The sequence below is a fragment of the Mauremys reevesii genome, linkage group 10, assembly GCF_016161935.1.
Source record: "Mauremys reevesii isolate NIE-2019 linkage group 10, ASM1616193v1, whole genome shotgun sequence".
Lineage (NCBI taxonomy): Eukaryota > Metazoa > Chordata > Testudines > Geoemydidae > Mauremys > Mauremys reevesii.
Window position 1 is genome coordinate 28857504 of NC_052632.1, and position 19496 is coordinate 28876999.

Below are 19496 nucleotides of genomic sequence, written 5' to 3' on the forward strand. Positions count from 1 at the left end.
AAGAATTGTAGGTGTTACATCTAACGGCAGATATTGGAGTTTTTTTTTTAAAACTGAGCTTTTAAGAGGACAGTCAATTTGAAGATACTGCTCGGCAGCTGTCCTAGGTCTCCTCCTGAATCTGACACTTTTCCCACCTCGTCCCTGGCCTGCTGTGGGAAACCCCAACAACGAGAGCTTCCATTACGCTCCCCACTTCCAGTAGAGTTTCTTTCCTCTGCATCCGGCCTTCACCTCAGGGGCGCTCTGTCCTCCCACAAGGTGGATGGGTGTCATTCCCCCACCCTCCTCCAGGCCTGTGTCTGTGATGCCTGCAGCCAGCTCCATCCCATGTGGCTCCTCTGCCGCACTGTCGCTTTCCCCCGCCTCCTCCGCCCATGGTGCTGCTGCCTCCCTTGTTTGTTCGCCTCGCACAAGCCGCTCTCCCTCCGCAGCCGGCGGCGGCTGTTCCTTCTGCCGCTGCCTCCACCCGCCATTGGCCGTAAACACCCCCCCCCCCCATTTTCCCTCCCCGCCGCTGCCAGGCGGGGAAGAAGGGGGCTCTGCTGCCCCTGTGCGTGCGCCCCAGAGCAACTTGCAGCCGCGGGGCTCCGAACCAGAATCAGCGCGGGTCCTGCATGCACCTGAGCCGGCCGCAGGCGCAGCCGCACGCAGCCGGGGGGCGCGTGTGTGGCAGGATCCGAAGAGGCGGCGGCAGCTGCTGCCTCAGCGTGCGGGGGAGCGACTCGCATGCACTGGCCATGCCGGCTGGCTGTGCAGCCTGGCCGGGGCGGAGAGCGCTGAGCCCCTCGGCTGCGCCCTGACTCTGCAGCGGCGGAAGAGAGGGAGCCGTTGCCTTTTGCGAGGTATGGGCTGCTGCCCTTCAGCTGGGGGCTCGCGTCTCCTGCGGCCCGTACAGCCCTTGTGCGGAGTCGGCTCCGGCTGCGGAGCATGAGCAGGGGCTTGCCTGAGCGCGCAACTTAGCCCGGACTCTGTACTGAGTTGCCCAGCAAAGTGCATCCTCTCCTGGGAGCGCTGCAGAGACACCGGCCTGGCCGCTGCCTCCGGCCCTGCTGGGGATGAGCCCTGCGGAGAGCACCGCTGGCCAGCGGGCAGCCCCCGAGCCCCTGTGAGCGGGGCCGCTGCCCTCTTGCTGCCTCCGCCTTAGCCGCGTCCTGCTTTCCCCAGCACGGTCTCTGGTGCCCCGTGCAGGATGCCGCTTGCCGGGGGCAGCGCGCTGCAGCCCCCCGGAGGGGCTCGCTCGCTCAGCCCCGCCGCCCTGTCCCGCAGTTTGTCCCGCCTGCGCGAGTATCGGACCCGCTCCCGGATCATGCTGTCCCTGGGAGTCACCCAGATGGTGCTCGGATGCCTCATCGTCGCCGTCAGCTTCGCAGCCCTGGCTCTCACCACCTCGGCCAGGGTCCGGCACTCCTGTCCCTTCTGGGCCGGCTTCTCGGTAAGTGCCGCCGGCAGAACGCGCTGGGGCAGCCGCTTGGCCTCCCTCGTGTGCCTCGCGAAAAGTTACTGCCCCGTCTGCAGCGGGAAGAGAGGGAGGGAGGTGCCCCCTCCCCCCCGGGACAGGGACAGGGACAGGGCAAGGACCGTTATTTTCCTCTCCTCTCCAACGTTAGCAGTTGAGAGAAATACGAAGTTTGTTGCATACCAGTGAGGTATAAACGCCCTGCAAATGAAATGGGAGTGTGTGTGTGTGTCGGGAGGTTCGGGGCGGGGGGTAGTTGTGTTTTTTTGCCTCCTTTGGGGATTAATATGGTGCAAGTGTGTGAGTGGGCATCTCTCTATTTCCCGCCCTGTGGTACTGCAGCTTGCCCATTATTACCCTCATAGCTGCTTCAGGAGATTCTATTGCCGAGAAGATCATTTGCCTTTGGGATGCACCAGATTGCACCAAATGGCAAGTACTTTTGGAAAATGTCATACCCCTATCCATCCACCCATTGGTAAATTGTGTGATTTATATTTTGCACATATAAAATACATTATTTGGCCTGAAATTAATTTTATAAAGTATTTGCAAATTGTTTGGGTTTTTTATTTTAAAATATTGGGGGGGTTGAAAGAAGTACTTGGAAAAGAATGGATCTTGCCACTTTACTGGTAGAGTGAATGGATTGACTCCATAATACTCAGTGTCAAAAAGGGATAAACAAGATAAAATATTCAAACGATAAAAGTGTTACTTTCACATACAATCTCAATTCAGCTATCTACACCTTTGTGTTTGAGGAGTTGCTGTAAGGGACATGGGATCAGACAAGAACTTCAAGTCAAGGAAAAGCAGCCTCTTATGAATGCTTTACTTCTTTCTGTAGATGACAGAAAGAGCCAGGCACTTACTTTATAAGCAAGGTTTCCTGTTCTGATTTGCTGTGACAATTACATTTCCTCTTCTCCCCTTTACTTCCCCTTCCCACTTTTCTTATGCTGTACTCATTGGGTTAGATGTGACATGATGTGGCAATACTTATCAGTGAGACCATCAAAAAAGTCTGGTCTTGCTTCTATTGAAGTCAATAGTAAAAGAAAAGGGATGGGAGCTCTACATTGTTCTGAACCTTCCTGTAAACACAGGGTTTTTTTTTGTTGTTTTTTGTTTTTGTTTTAGATATCACACAGATTCCTAGTTATCACTGTGTTGTTATTGGGTTCAGTTTTTATGTAACTACTCTGGAATAATTTTGACTTCTAACCTGAAGAACTCCGTTTTTAGAGCCCACTGGATCCACAGTTATGAGCTGATGTCTCAAGTTCTTGACACAGGTTTTATGCATGAATGAAAATGTAACTACCAGAAACAGGTTGTGTTGGAGGTAATAAAATAAAATTAGAACAGCAGGAACAGATTTTAATGTACACATGTAATACACAAACCCTCACAGTTGCAGAAAGCAACTGCACTGTTCCACTGGGGAATGTAATATATGCCGTTGTGTTGCTTGAGCTTGGCTGAATGTGGCGGTTTCACAGAACTTCACTAAAACACATTACTAACTTGCTAGAAGGATATAGGTCTTTAAGTAAAGTCAGACCTGGCAAAGTAGTTCATTCACCCTACATATTCAGTATATTTTGTGTAAGGAGGTGTTTAAATGATTTTACTGACTAAGTTTCCTTTTTCCTATTATCAGTTTTGTCTCCATTATGCTATGTTAAGATGTTTAAAAATTAAAATTGCTGGACGTTTTTGATCTGGGCAGCTAGCCTAAATCTGAACTTTGTGTCTGTACTTCTAATATTAAAATTGAGACAGTGAAAATTCCTTTTATTAAGAGCAAAACAGGAATACTCAAATCAGTGGCAAAACCAAAGGTTACCAGGGCATTAATATCACTGAGCAGACTCTGTCTTGCTTCATTTAATTTAATAGGTTGTTGGTTCCAAGATGTTTTTAACACTTTTTAATAATGTTTAATAAGCCAGAGTATTTGCAGCTTTAAAGTATTTGTTCAGAAAACATACTATTTGGTTCAGACCCAAGTCAACCTCTGTAAATATCTGGCAGAAGTAGCACATTTTCAAAATGGTCATGCTCAAACCAAATTATTTACTTGAAGTGTTTTCTGATTAAATCTAGCTCCTTGGCAGGGGAGAAAAAGCTCTGGATTCTGCAGCATTGTAGAACCTTTTCTTGGATTTTTTCCCTTGCAGTATTTGGTAGCTGAGTCTGTAGTTTTGAAAAGAAATATCATTTTGCAATGGTCACCTGGGTTTTATAGTCCTCACACTGCTGTCTTTGAGACTGAGCTTAGGCAAACTCAAGTATTGCAGTCAATGGAGATGTCACAGTTCATAATGATGACATGTTAATTTCATGTCTTCTGACCACTTAAATAGTAATGTGCTCTGTCAGGTTTGGGAAGTATGCAACTTGTCTGTGTATTTCAGTAAATAATTGGTGCATCTAACCTTTTATCTAGGTTTAATGAATATCTCTTCCATTAATGTGAAGTTTAGTCAGTCAGTACAAAACAAATAACTTGTAAACACAGAATTTATTTTATTTTTTAATTTTATTTTTCAGATCTCTTCCTCTTATTTTGCAGGACACAAAAGATGTGTTACTGTTACAATAGTTATGGGCAGTGGCCAAGTGTTGGCTGACAGTCTAGTGCTGTTATATGTATTGATGTATTTGAAATTTCAGTACATGAGTGTGGTTCTTTCTGTGTCATAACTCAGAATCTGCTTCTAGGACACCTCTAGAACCACTTTTCCATGGCATAGTGGTATATGCAAACAGTACCATAGTAGGATATTAATGCAATGACATTGCTGTGGGTCACCAGTGATAATCTGTGCCATGTCAATTGTTTCTAGTGGGATGTGCTAGAGTTCTTTTACTACAGAGTTAGGTCGAAGGAAGCCACTTTAAGTTGACCTGTTAATGTATGTTTCTACGCTACCAGATCCTAAGTCGCCTCTAATGTCGACTTCTGTAATCCACCTCTGCAAGAGGTGTAGAACTTAACTCGATTTTCATGGGTTGACTGAGAGGTAGTGCAGATGCAGCATTGTGTAACTTCTTAATTGGCCTTCAGGTGGTGTCCCATAATGCTTATCTGTGACCGTTCTGGAGATCATTCTAAATTCTGCTGCACTGCAGCCAGATACACAGGAAACAGCCCCTCCCCTTCTAAATCCCCAGGAATTTTTGATTTCCCATTTCCTGTTTGATCAGCATTGGGAGCATGCCAGCTTGAGCACAGCTGATCATGGAGACTACACTCCCCAAACACACTCCAGCCTGGTCTGCAGAGGAGGTGGTGGATCTCATTGCTGTGTGGGGAGAAGAATCTGTGCAGACAGAGCTTCGATCCAGCAGAAGTAACGTTGACATCAGTGGAAAGATGTCTTGTGGAATGGGGGAGAAATGCTACAGGAGGGATATGAACAGCAGTGCCATTAGTAAATAAAATAAAATAACTTCACCAAGCCTACCAGAAGGCAAGGGAGGTGAACAGTTGTTCTGCTGCTGAACCCGACACATGCTAGTTCTACAACGAGCTGCATGAGATTCTCGGGGGTGACCCTACCAGTACCCCCACAAGCAACGTAGACACCTCACAGGTGTGTGAGTCTAGGGACAACAGGGAGGATGATGAGGAGGAGGAGAATGGGAGACAGGCGAGCAGTGGATCCATTCTCCCTGAGAGCCAGGAAATATTTTTAACAAAAACTATTGTGTTGTTTGCCATTTATATGAGGGAGGGATATATGGGATGCCGACGCAACGTTCCCATTCTCCTCTGCGATAATGTTTTGGGCCCACGAGGTATTGCACAAACTTCCCAAAAGTTTGGGATAGCTACTCACGATTCACTGCTTTTTTGCATTGATGCAGGCGCTGCTAGTGAGGACACACTCCATTGAGACAATGAGCTTGGTGTGGGCACGCACAATTGACTTAATTAATTTGGAGGCTTGAGGTCAAATTAGATTAAGTTGACTTAATTTTGTAGTGTAAACAAGCCCTATATCTGTTTAAAACTTTACCAAGAAAGGTTATCAAATATTAGCAGGGGGAATTAATACTGCTTGGAAAGCATCAGACTTGGAGAACTTCTTATGTAGAGTGTTTGGGGGGTTTGTGCAGAGGTGCTTTTGGTGGGTCCCGTGGAACAGGAGCATGATACAAAGCCACCTCCTCCGACCTGGTTTTTTTTCCAGCCTATTTACCCTTTTTTTTTTACTTTGCTACACTCCATGCCATGTACCACATGGAAGAAACATGTTTGCTGCTAGTCTGGTTAAACCATACCGTGTACAGGGCCAGCATGATCAATGCTTGCTCACCATATATAATGTACAAGGGAGCATGGATTTTTATGAACCAGTAGAAGACACAAAATATGAGATAATGTACTGCACAGCTATGATAATGTTAGGAAAACATTGTCTGTCATAGTTATTGCAGATGGGTAAAATGGGTATTGAATTTAAAGTCATCTGTTCCTAGAGAATGAGATAAGCATGTTTTGTTTCTTCAATAAAGCTTTTATTTTTTATTTATTGCACTTCTGCTTTACCGAGCAAGTCTCCAGAAGGGATTGAAAATAAACTCAGTCATCCTTTTGACAAAGCTTATCTCTAGATGTTAAATAGTTAACTGTTAATCAAGCAGTTTTCTTATGTGGTTAATTTCAAAGAGTCCCAGGCATTTAAAAATAGCCACATGTACAGCCTCATCCAATATTCTTCCAAGATATTTATAGTATTTTCAGCAGAAGTCAGACATGGCATTGCAACTGGAAAACTACCCTGAAATTTTTCTGCTTGCCTCTTGAAAATATGCTTAGAGAAGCAGCTGGGTAAAGATGTTAGAGAAACAACTCAACTATTCTTTAAAACTTCATTTTCAACCAAAATCAGTCACAAATATAAGTTCTCTGCACCAAAACCAAGGTAGTTTATTTCTCTAGCTCTTAATAACCCTTCCTTGATGGTCAAGCTCCTGTTTCAGAATTCTTATTGGACTACTCTGAATTTACTTACCCTTTTGGAAGGAAAAAATGTCAGATATGGGTGTTGATGGAAAATATCAACAAAAAGTACTCCCTAGAATTCAGTCTCCCTGAATCTTGGGAAATAGTACACTGAGTCTCCTCTGATTGAGTACATGCTGATACTCAGACAGGAGCAGTCCAATATTTTATACATAAAGATACTGAGTCATATGTTTTAAAATAGCTACAGGGCAAGAGGAAGTAGCTTCCATGTTTCTTGTTTCCTTAGAAAAACATGACAATTCATTTAATCTTTGCTGGATTTGGAAGAACTCTCTGGCAGACCTAAACTTCAAATGAAATGAGTAGCTGAATACCAAGTTATTAGTTCCCTGAGGAATGCAAAATAATACATTTTAAAGGGGTTTTTCCAGTAACTTTTCTTTTTCAAAGATTTAGCTGCTCTGTTGGTTTGTCATAGGGAAATCACAGAGATAAGCTGGGTGAGGTAATATTGGATCAACTTTTGTTGGTAGAAGAGACAAACTTTGGAGGTACACATAGCTCTTCTTCAGGTCTGGGAAAGGTACTCAGACTGTCACAGTTAACTGGCCACTGAATGGTGTCTTACAGTTTGTGTTAGCTACTTTAGTTAAACAATCTATTCCACGTTGTATTTAGCTGTGACAGTCTGAATATCTTTCCCAGACCTGAAGAAGAGCTATGTGTACCTCAAAAGTTTGTCTCTTCTGCCAACAAAAGTTGGTCCAATAAAAAATATTACCTCACCCACCTTGTCTTTCTAATATTCTGGGACCAACCTGGCTATAACAACACTGCAAAGAACAATAGGGAAATTATGTTAGTTTTAGCCACAAGAAGTGCAGAAGATGATTATCATAGTCCTGTACTTTGTGAGATTGGTTAATGAAGTCCAGAGCTACAAGTAGGATGCAAGAACTCGCTAAGCATCTTCTAATCACTTTAGAAAACCATGCCTTTAATTAATTGGGGCAAATCACTTCCCAACATTTGGAAAGTTTTGTTTGAGAATGAGGGTAAGGGGCTGTAATATATACTTTCTTTTTTGATTCCTGTTCAGCTCAGCAGTGAGAAGTGGGTCCACATGAAGTCTTTCCATCAATTTCTGAAGTGTATGAGCTTCACGGCTTCAGTCATCATTAAACCTTTTTATTTGTTGTCATTCTTCACCATGTCTATCCAACACATCCTCAGTCTTTCCCTGTTTCCTTGCACTCTGGAATGCATTGCCACATGTGGTATCCTTTTCAGGTCCATTCTTGCCACGTGTTCAAACGATCGCAGCCATCTTTCTTGAATCTGCTGCAACAGCATTATTTTTGTCCTAGCCATTTTCTTATCCCTTCATTTTTCATTTTCTTCCATCTTGAATCTCTCAGTATTCCCTTCAGCTAGTTAATTTCTGCAGTCAATATCTTTCGTTTGTTGGCTTTCCTCATACTCCAGCATTCTGATGCGCATAACAGTATTGGCATGACAATTGTTTTATATACACTGATTGATTTTAATTTTTATTGAAATGTCTTCAGCCTTCCAGATCTTGCAGAGTTTTCTGAATGCTGTAGCGGCTAGTCTGATTCTTCTTTTTTATGTCATTTTCACAAATCCCGTTCTTCAATACTAGTCTACCACATTACCTTTTCGTTTTCCTCCACAATGGCTCAGTGAATGCTTTTCCTCTGTAGTTCTGACATTCACTCTTATCTCCTTTTTTATAGATTGGCACTATTATTGCTTTCTCCCATTTGTTCACCACTTGCTCTTGTTTGTAATCCTTGTTGAATAGCTTGTGAATCAGCTTTACCATGTGTTCCTCACCTGCTTGCAGCAGCTCTGCAGTTGTGTTGTCACTTCTTAGTGCCTTTTTTCTTTTTCAAACTTTCTATCAAGTTTCTTTGAGGAATTCAAACCTCATTTCAAGATTATGCCAAATAGTTAAGATAAGGCAATATAAGTTTAGAAATAGAGTGAGAGGGAGGGGAGGGCACGGCACAAGTGTACCTGGACTGTATGGGCAAGTAATGACAATATTTTTACTTAGGAGAAAATTCTTGAAGGATCTTCACAACCTGCAGGTAATGAAAATTCAAGCGGTTTGTTTGAACTGCGGTCTGTTTCATAAACTTCACATTCATATTTTTGATCTGATAGTGAGACAACTGTTAACAACAGTAAATTGTTTTAGCATTATACCACAACTGGCAGTAACTTTTCTTCTATCACTGTTCTAGGGCTCTCAAAACATCTCGGGGTCCACAGCATTGCAAAAGTATATATCACAAGTGACTGTATGTGTTTCCACATTTATTAATTGTGTCAGAAAGGCACTGTAAGATTTGAGCCTCATTAATTCTCTCAGCAGGGAAAAGTGAACACTTTTTAAAATACTAAGTATGTGAACATAAGGACTTTCTTTGTATTTCTAATAACTGGAAGAACCTATCACTGGTTGGATGATGATCAAGGGGGCTGTCAAATGACTGTCAAAATTAGGCTACCCCAGTAAACCATTGAAATACTGAAACATGTCAGAAGATGTCAACATTGAAGTTCTACGAGAGACTCTAGAAGCTTAGGGGTAGCTGATGTTTGAGAAAATATTTATTCTCCACTTTCTGTTCTTCAAAATCCAAAACATTTTGGATGATTGGTTTATATATATGATGCAATAACTACAAACAGTGCTTTGTAACTCATAGAATATGTCCAACAAAAAACAGATTAACTATTAGGCTCTGGCTTTCTGGAGATTTACAGTAACTGTAAAGGCTGCTTAATTAGATGGTTAAACTAGGTTTATGGCCACTTTGTGGCACTGGAACTACTGGTGAATCTGGCCCAGAATATCTTCCTCACAGTTTTAAAATGTATTTGGTGACCATATTTGGTATATTATTTAATTCTTAATTCCTGAGTATGATGATAACTACCGTATTTTCCACACTATAAGGCGCACCTAAGAGCCTTAAATTTTCTCAAAAATTGGCCGTGCGTCTTATAATCCGGTGCGCCTTATGTGTGCACTGAGTTCCAAAATCTGTAAAAATGTTGTTGTGCGACTTTGGTAAGCGCTTTGCTTGATTGACTGTCAGACCATTTTTCGCTGACACAGGGACGTAATACGTAAACTACGTACGCTGGCAGCGATAAACCAATCAGAGAACATTACGTAATACGTACAGTACGTACGTTTACCTTCTCCACTCCTCCGGTAGGTATACTACCGGTATGCTGCAAAACAACATTTGTTTGTCTAAGGACCCCGAAAATGGCACCAGTGAAGAGACATGCTTACGAGGCACAATTCAAACTACAGGCTATCAGTTACACGGTTGTAAATGGGAATAGAGCAGCTGCGAAAGAATTCAACATCAATGAATCCATGGTTCGGAAGTGGAGGAAGCAAGAAAATGAACTGCGCCAAGTTAAGAAGACGAAACAGAGTTTCCGCGGGAACAAATCGAGGTGGCCACAGTTAGAAGACCAACTTGAACAATGGATTATTGAACAAAGAACAGCCGGGAGAAGCGTCTCTACAGTCACCATTCGACTGCAGGCAACAACGATAGCACAAGACATGAAGATCGAACACTTTCAAGGAGGTCCGTCTTGGTGCTTTCGTTTTATGAAAAGGTGTCATCTCTCCATCCGCGCAAGAACTACCGTGGCGCAGCAACTGCCGGCGGATTACAAAGAAAAGCTGGCCATCTTCCGCACCTACTGCAGTAACAAGATTGCTGAACAGCCACCTGGCAACGAGACTGACTCCGACAAGGATGAGAGAGAACCCGGCATGTTTGATGGCGAAATTGCCCAGCTGTTCAATTCAGACACAGAAGATGAGGACTTTGATGGATTTGTGGGAGAAGATTGATTAAAAAATGTGAGTGTATTGTTAAATAATAGAATAAAGTTCAACTAAACTCACTGTTTTGCTTCCGTTACCTTTTTACTACACTATGAACACAGTTACCTTTTTTTTGTAGTCTGTATGTTTTAGCATGCGCCTTATAATACGGTGCGCCTTATGTATGGGTTAAGTACAGAAATAGATCCCGTAATTGAGACTGCGCCTTATAATCCGGTGCGCCTTATGGTGCAGAAAATACGGTACATTTATGGAACTATAGGAGTGGTGTCTGCTCTTGCAGTTATTTCTTGAAATCATTTAGAAGTAGGCAGTTACAGAGATAATATTCCCTTCCCCTCAGATCCCAGCATCCCCAGAAAATCACCAGTCTCATAGATGGGGCTTCTCTATTACTGAAAGGGCATGAATGAAACTGCCAAGTAATTAATCAGATTATAATTATGTGGTCTTTATTTTTTATATTCAGGATGCTCAAGTTATATTTGTAGTTTCAATTTTTCTGGTTAGAAAAATAGGCAAATTACAAGCTGTAGTTTCTTTCACTTCAGTATACATATTTGAGTACAACGTTATGCTTGAGAGCCAGCACAGCTCCAGAATTTCTTCTAAAATGTGGTCTCTTCTTTCTGTTTGATTCCATCCTTAACTCTGCTGGTTTTTTGCCCTTATCCCATTTTGAAAGTAGATATAATATACTCGCTTAAATGCAACCTTGATCTCACAAGAACTTGAAGATATTGTATATTCAGAGAGTTAAAAGCTATTTATATACTGTTCAGAAATAGGTAAAAGGTGTAATAAATTTGTAAGGGAGGTTGTCAAGGTGACTCATGCAAACAGTCCCCCCAGTGCAAGGTCAGACAAGATACAACACACAGAAAATGTTCTTGTATTGAGGAGACAAGTGTATATTGACAAACTTGTTGGGTAGATTTCTGGAGCACTCAAATCTATTTTATAATAATGCAATTATAAAATATAGATTCCAACAGATAGCGCATTATTGGAGAGAAGGAATCTCTATGTCTATGCATGTAGTTGAACTTAAAAAGTATCTACTACTCCCAGTCAGTAAACTTTTTTGTCCCTCACATGCAGTAAATTGCTTTAGCACGTCTTTATATGTAATCATGGTAGAGTGAATGGAGGATTAAAACAAATATAATATAAAAAGACTTAGTGATAATTATAAGTTTTTCTCATTTCCTCTCCATTATTGCAGCAGAATTTTTCCTTCCTTCAGTGACCCTTTTCCTTTCCTTTGGGCCTTTCATTTATTGGTTGGGTAGTCAGTTGAAGTGAAGGAGTCGCTAGGGTGATGGTATTAATAGTTCAGGGGAATGGGGTTCTTCTGTTTTGAGCTGCAGAAAAGCCTGCCTCTAACAGGAAACAGGTTCTTATGGAAGTAAAGGTTGCAGTAATGAAGAGAAAATCAACTAACTGCTACTGTTGAGCAATTTTTTATTTTACTTTTATCTACTGGATTTCACAGATTTGGCAAAAATTCAATACTAACAGTCACTTAACTGTTATTTCTCCCGTGCCTGGCTTTCTCATATCTTGGATTTAAATGTTAACTTTGTTGCAGGTGAATGTTCTTCTTTGAGTATGTGTCATTGTGGAGCCTATAGTGGGTTAACATGCACCTTGTGTTCAAGACTGGATTTAAAAAAAATTTTTTTTACGGGAAGCGTCCACCAAGGCATGCACCCTGTGACACCTTGTTCTCCCACACAAGAGCATAAAGACAGTTCCTTCTTATCCCCAATGGCAGCGAGACTGAACATGGCAAATGTCTGACTCACTAATTTCTTAGCTCAGGCTAATTTTCAGAGTTTTCTGGAAATCATTGTAACCATTTCTGATTCTCTCTTTCAACTTCCATGAACCATATGGACCAAACTTTTCTGGTCAGACTTTCGAGTTTTCTCTAACAGCAGAATCAAAACTTGCAGGCTTCAAGTCCTGTCCATTCCTCACTGGACTTAAATCTCCCTGAGAGACACAGTAAGTGGCTCTTTTGTCTGGGGGAACCACATATCCCAAGCAGATGCTCAGTATGCTTATCCTTCTCTGAAAAGACCCTCTGATCGCAAGATATAAGTTTGAAACTCAGCCTTCTGGAACAGTCCATGAATGTCTCATTAGATGTGGAGGAAACAAGCTCCAGAATCCTATTAATGGATAAGCCAGCATCATCTAGTACCCCACCAGATGGACAGGGGATGCCTAAGACCATTGCAAAGAAGACAGTGGCGAAGAAAGACCTGACACTGACATCAGCACTGTCAGAATCAGCACTGATTCTGGCATTGAAGCTGACCTCTGCTTCGTCATGAAATCCAGCAACATCACCTTAAGTGTTAAAGTCAAGCCAAAAGGGGCTGCTCCAAGCAATGAGACAGAAGCTTAGTAAGGAGCTCAGTATCCTGACAGCACCCCAGGCACGTTAACTTTATCAGATGTAGAGGAAGAATGGAAAATGAATAAAGCACACCAGAGGACAAAGATGCCAAATGTCTTAACCTGTTTGGAACAAAGCCATAATCCTCACTTTGCTGCAGGTGTGCATGGCTAACAACCAGGTCCTGCTGGCCAAGTATGACTTTCTAATAGGGGACAGGGTGAAGCCCTTCCAGGGAAACCTTCCTTAGGATAGTAGAGAGGAGCTTAAGGATATAATTAAGGAAGGCCTCTGATTCCAAGGCACATTCCACCAGGTCATAAACAATTCTGTCTGCCTGTTTCAGGAATGTACAAGTCTTGGAGCAACTCACTAACTTTAATTAATCATTATGCACTTGACAGGGCAGCCAGATCAATTACCAAGTTCCAGAGAGTAGTACTTCAGTCTCTGACTGACTGATACATCTGAAACTTCTCACTCCTACCATCCATGGATTGTACTGCTTGCCAGTCACCATGGTGGGATCCACTTTTACAGATACTCAAAGAAGAAAGAACAGTTACTTACGCTACAGTAACTGTGGCATTTTTTTTAAGATGGTGTAGTCAATGACTATCCCACAAACACACCTTCCGTTCCCACTTTTCAGAGCCCTCAGCAACATGGGCTTTGAATTCTGAGGGATTTGAGGAAAGGTCATGACATGAGAAGGCACAGGGGGCATGTGTGGCCTTGACAGACACTGCTAGTTAAAAAATAAATCCAGTCTAATGTACATGCCCACCAAGGGAGGGATCCACACAGACTTCAAATCTCAAAAAAACCCATAGTTACTTTAGGATGGATAACAGTTCTTCAGGTGTCTTTGCATTTGTGCACCATGACATTATTGTATTACATTTTTAAAAAAAGAGAGAGAGAAAAACAAGAATCAGCAAACTGGAATAATGCTTTGACTTTTTGCTCTCCTTTGTGAAATTTTGCTTTGAGAATGATCTCAGGACAGTCTCTGTCCAGAGGACTGCCAGGAACTGGAACATCTCACTATCTACATAGGAAAGTTGCACCAGTTTGACTTAAGTCAGTGCAAATCTGTGTGGACACGGTTTCAGTTTGAGTGGCTCACTTTAGTTAAGCTTAAGCCTGTTCACAATTAATTTACCATAACAGGGAGAGAAAAAAAACCAAAACCACTTTTAAACTAAAATAAGAATGTTCCCATGGGTTTTCTTTGGTTTAACTAAATCAGATTCAGGATTAATACAGTGCAGTCTTCTCATGTAGACAAGCTATTAACTTGATAGGATTTTTTTTTTCAATCTTAATCAGGTTAGATTAGCACGATTAAAGAGCTCCATTTGAGATGCAGATCTGCTCACATGTCTTCACATGTATTAGTCTGCATGTTAATGGAACTTGTTAATCACATACAGCTAATTCAATTTTGCTAACATGATTGGGGGGAAAAACGTGTTTTTTGTCTGACAAGACAAGGCCTTAGGGTCCATGTGCAGAATATAATCCTATGTGGCACCCTTAACAGATGTTTTAAAAAAACAACCCCACACACCATCTCCTCTGTTATCTGGTCTCCTGCATGTAGAGTTTATACATTGTATGTAGATTGAAGGGAAAGAGAGCCCATGACCTTCAGAAAAGATGAGTTCTGGAATGAAGGGATTGGGTCAATAGTTAGTCAGTCAATGGAGCAAAGAGAAGCTCACCTATTTTGGTGACCAGAGCAGAATCCTTGGTATCATTCCTGATTTCTCATGGACATAGTCTGTCCACTTCCTGGTAGTCATAGATGGTAGGGGATGCTGGAGGAAAGGATCCCTGGATAAGTGCTGTGCAAATATGCAGAGCAGGAAGAGGATTTCCATGTTCAAGACTCCCAATGGGGAATAAGAGAACTATAAGTCTGCTTCTCCTTTCTCTCTTACCTGATTGTGTGGATGGATGTATAAGGTGCATGCGTCATGGAAGCAATAGTGCACTCAGAAGCAGAGGCAAATTAAGATTTATTGGAGCCCTGGATACAAAGAACATTTGGTCTCCCCACAACCTGGGCACCCCTGTCCCAATGGGCCGAGACCCCTGGCCACGGGCCATATGGGCCCGTGCATTAATCTGCCAATGCTCAGAAGACAGAGCAGAGGGAGAGCAGAGATACCTGTAGCCTCCCTATTATGCAGTTTGCCAGGTGTCACTTTCATACTTCTAAAACACTGTTGCAAATTTAACACCTGTAAAAGATAATTGGCAGTGTCTCTTTTAAATTCTATTAACTATAGGCAATAGCAGTGCTCTGTGTATTTGCATGGGGAAGCATGGTGCAAGTGTAACCTTGAGATTTCCTTTCTTCAGGGCACAGAAGATGAAGATTCATGGAAGTCAGTGTAATTTGTTGCAGATGCGGGAGCTGCTTTTACTGCTCCTGCGTACCTCCTGCAGGCTGATTGTCATGGGGCTGAGAAACATAGGGTCATGCAGGTTGATTTGAAAACCTGTTATAATATAGTGCATGAAGCTTTTGAAATGGAATGGGAAGAAAAATACTGCACATTGTGGTGCTTGGGGAGTGTGTCTTTCCAGTCATAGGAAAAGAGAGCATAAAAATGGCTTATTTTAGCATCCCAGCAGTATAATAAATGATCTAAGTTTTCAAGTTTTGTTGTTTTTCTAGGCAGCCAGACCTGAAATAGTATTACAACTATGTCATGCCATATGAAGCTGTTTGTTTTATTTTTTTTACTTTGATGGCCAGTTGGGTGGACGACTTGGAGGTTTTGACTAAGAATGAAACATCATGCCTGGATTTCAATTCCCTTTGCCTTATTGCTTGCTGGAAATGTGTGTGAGCATATTTACCTCAGAAATGCACTGGGCTGCACACCCACAACTAGCTACATGTAATGTGGTATATTGAAAAACTTGAGAATGGGCAAGTTCAAACCAGCATTTTAAGTTCATTTATTGAGTCATTAGCAGCTACCTAACTAGTTATATCTTTCTGTGATGAGGTGTACCAGGCCCTCTGAGGCCCCCTGCTGGAGGTCTTGAGGTCCTACCACACCCCAACCAGGAAAGGAGTAGTGAAGTTGGGTCCTCCAGGCCTACCTAGAAAGGCAGCCAATCAGAGTGCAGCAGGCTTAGATAAAAGGAGCTGCAGGGCCCTAAGTAGGTCAGTTCCTTGCTTGGACCAGAAGGGTGAGAAGGGGTTGGAAGACTGTGAAAATCTCCAGGTGAGGAGGAGAGGGAGGGACCCTGCTCAAGCAGGGATAGGACAAAGAAACTTTCCAGGCAGGAAGGTTTTGGAGAGTGCTCAAGCAGGGAACACATGGAGAGAGACCAGGGACTATAACCCTAAGGTAAGGGGTGAAGGAGTTGGACCAACTGGGAAGCAGCACAGGGAATTTAGGAGCAACTATTAAGGGAAGCAGTACATGGCTGCTGTTTACAGGGTCCCTGGGTTGAGACCCAGAGTAGTGGGTGTGCCTGGGTCCCCCCAGTGGGGAAGTGGCCTAAGTCCCAAAGGGGGGGACAAGACTCTGCTAAAAGGCCAAGAAAAGTGGCTAGATTTAAAGGGGCTGAAGAGAAAAGGCACCCTGCGGAAGGAAGGGCTGAGTCCAGTTTAACAGGGAATTGGAAGACTTTTGTTTGTGTTTTTGTTTTGGACTTGAGTACCCTGGAAGGGGTTTGTCCATTTTAGACTGTGAGACTTGGCAAAGGGTCAGAATGTAGGTCTGTAATACAACTGCAGTAGTGACCGTTATCCCTTGTTGTGTTTAGTGCTTCTGGAGTGCTGGAATCTGATACTGTTTCTTCCCTCCCCTGGCCTAACCCATTGTTATCCTCTAAGATAGTGTGTGAAGCAGTATTGAGGAAATACATTAAGCTTCCCCTAACTGTGACTGTACTCTGTGGTACGTAATGGGGCGACTTTAAGTAAAACGTTATTTGTAAGCTTGTTTAGGGTCTTGGTCAGTACTAATACACACAGCTGTTCCTGTGACAGTTACACTGAAAAGTGTGACATTATTATCTTAAAAAGCATTTAACTTAAGTAGATTTGTTCAGCTGTTACACTGCCAACTTGCCCTTATGAGCTTTTCTCTCCTCTGGAGCTCCGTTAATGGACCTGTGTACTCACATAATTGGAATTTGTTTCCATTGTAATCAATGAAAAATGTAGTAAATATAACATGTCTGGAAAATATTTTGTCCTTTCTAAACTGTAATTATTATTTATTGCTTTTTTATTTCATTCTTTGAATAGTAGATCTATGTACATAGACTGATTCTGCAAAAGTAAAATCCTTGTGAAATGAATAGTATGCACATGTAACATGTAGTGATCAGCTCTCTAATTCAGGGTAGATTTGATTTAAATCACTGGTGAGGAAGACTCAATTTAATCATAGATTTCTACATAAAAGTGCATTCTTGTTGGTTGTTATAACCTTAATACATATTCTTCACAACTCAGAGATAGATGTAGGTTTCATTTTTAGAAGGTACACACTATACATTTTTAAAGTGATTTATTTTGAAAACTTTTCAGAGTAGTTTTACAGCTATATCAGAAAATGAATGATTGTTTGGTTATTTCATTTACCAAAGGTAATTTAAATATATATTTATGAAGTCATTGGGAGGTGAACTATCTCCAATTCAACAGGTCAATATTTGGAGGATTTTCTTGCCATGCTGTATTAGGAGAAGAACATCACAAGACAGATATTTAAATTTTTATTTAACTAAAACAACAATGTTATGTATTCTGGATTTTTTTCTTCAACAGCAAACATAATATTTTAACAAAACAAGCATATGAATTTTGAATTTAGTTAAACATTCAAGTTTTTTAAAATCATGTTTGTTTTTTTTAAATTTTTAACTAAAATAGTTAAATGAAATATACTTTAAAAAAACCCCAAAAATTAAATCGACTATGTCAGCCAGGTGAACATGAGAAACTTAAAATATTGGCTTCTGCAGCTAACTCAGTCGTCTTCACCTTCATTTTCTTTTTTATTCATAATCTGGAAAAGAAAAACCAAGCTATCCTGCTTTTTCAGGTCCCAAACAATTTCTCAATATGGAATGAATTAGTCCAAAGGAAGAAAATATTCTTTCTACACGGGCAGAAGAAGTTACTGCTGTTAAAAGTGAGATTAGCATGTTAACAGTCTCTGAATCCAAGCGCTTAAGTGACTTCCACCAGTTCACTGGTGAGACTTTCTTTAAAACATCATCAGCAAATATATATTTCTTGACTAGTTCACCCTTAGCTCTGAAGTTTATTGTAGTTGGCATTATTGAGGGATGATTGCTAGATGTCCATGTCATAGCCAACTCCTCTTCTTCAGCAGTTAAGGTTTGTACCTGATACCAAGTATTGAGAATATTTGCAAGAAAATGAACTGGAGATGGTGCTTGTCCCATTTGTTTTTTTAATGCTTGTAATTTAACTCTGTTATTGCATATTTCTCTTTTTAAGATCTCACTAAGTTCCTTCCAAATTTCAACAGCGTTAGCAATAAAACAGCTATTTCCCTGCATTTTGTTCCAGGCTACAGAAATCGGCTTCAGGGTACTCAGAATGTGTTCAACATTTCTCTTAAATCCAATGTGGAGAACTTTGGCTGTGACAGTGCCATCTATTTTTTCAGGATTTTGTTCACAGTCATCAGATTAGGCCAGTTCTTGATACAGTGCTCAAAACTGTCCACTATGGAGTTCCACCACAAATCTTATGGGAGAGCTAGTGTGGTTCGTTCCTCTTTTTTCAGAACAGCTGCTGCAAAGTGGTTGTTATGGAAGTATTTTGCAATTTCAACAACATTAGCCTTTATTTCTGGAACACTGAAGTCTTTGGCTAGGGAGGTGGTGCATCAAATAAGCACTGCAACCGTATGTTATTAGCTTTGGACTCTTTTCACTCTCTTCTAAATAATTTATTCTCATCTTGGATACATTTGCAGCATTGTCTGTGACCAAGCTGCTTACTAGACATTTGAATTTTTTTTTCACAGTTATAGCTTTTACTACTACTTCTTGTAAGTATTCTGCTGTGTATGCATTTCTTGATGTATCAATTGTTTCTATAAGGAAGACATTTCCTTCTTCTGTTGTCACACAAGTGCATACAACAGGATCATTGTGGACATTGCTCCACCCATCAAGACTCAGGTTAACAATTTCACCCTCTAGACCTTTTGCACACAGCTCAATTTCTCATTCATACACTTTATCCAGCAATTTTCCTGCGACATCTGCTCTGTTGGGTGGACTGTTTCCTGGCCTTAATGACTGAACCATGTTAATGAAGTGTGGGTTCTCAATCATACAGAAAGGAGAGTTTGTTGCATAAACAAACCGGGCAATTTTTTCATCAATTACCTCTTTTGGTAATCTGCTGGTTCTTATCACAAACTTATCTATGGTTGTTTCTGAATGATGGAGATTTTTTTTTTCTTTTTGCTACAGGTGAAATACTGTGGCTATGTGACATACATGATGTGACTGGCACACTATTATTGGCAGATGTCATAAACAGTTAGTTAAGGGTTAAGGTTTTTTTCTACCTGTAAAGGGTTAACAAGCAGTACCTGTGAACACCTGACCAGAGGACCAATCAGGGACAAGAGATTTTCAAATCTCTGTGGAGGGAAGCCTTTGTCTGTGTTCTTTGTTTTAAGTGTTCGTGCTCTCTTTGGATTTAAGAGAGGCC

General features: G+C 41.5%; 1 protein-coding gene across 10 annotated transcripts in view; it reads left to right on the top strand.

Annotated features, from left to right (window-relative positions):
- FAM189A1 (family with sequence similarity 189 member A1) overlaps positions 1 to 19496 on the top strand; it is a 424039-nt gene that overhangs the window by 21660 nt on the left and 382883 nt on the right. For 2 of the 10 annotated variants that reach the window (XM_039491763.1, XM_039491762.1), the window contains exon 1: positions 622 to 1435. The exons of 2 other annotated variants lie outside the window; for them this stretch is intronic. In XM_039491763.1, the coding sequence (XP_039347697.1) occupies positions 1193 to 1435 (243 nt within the window). In that variant the 5' untranslated portion in view covers positions 622 to 1192. Of the gene's footprint in view, positions 1 to 619; positions 1436 to 19496 lie in introns of those variants that run through there. 6 more of the 10 variants (XM_039491765.1, XM_039491761.1, XM_039491766.1 and 3 more) reach the window with 6 other exon arrangements.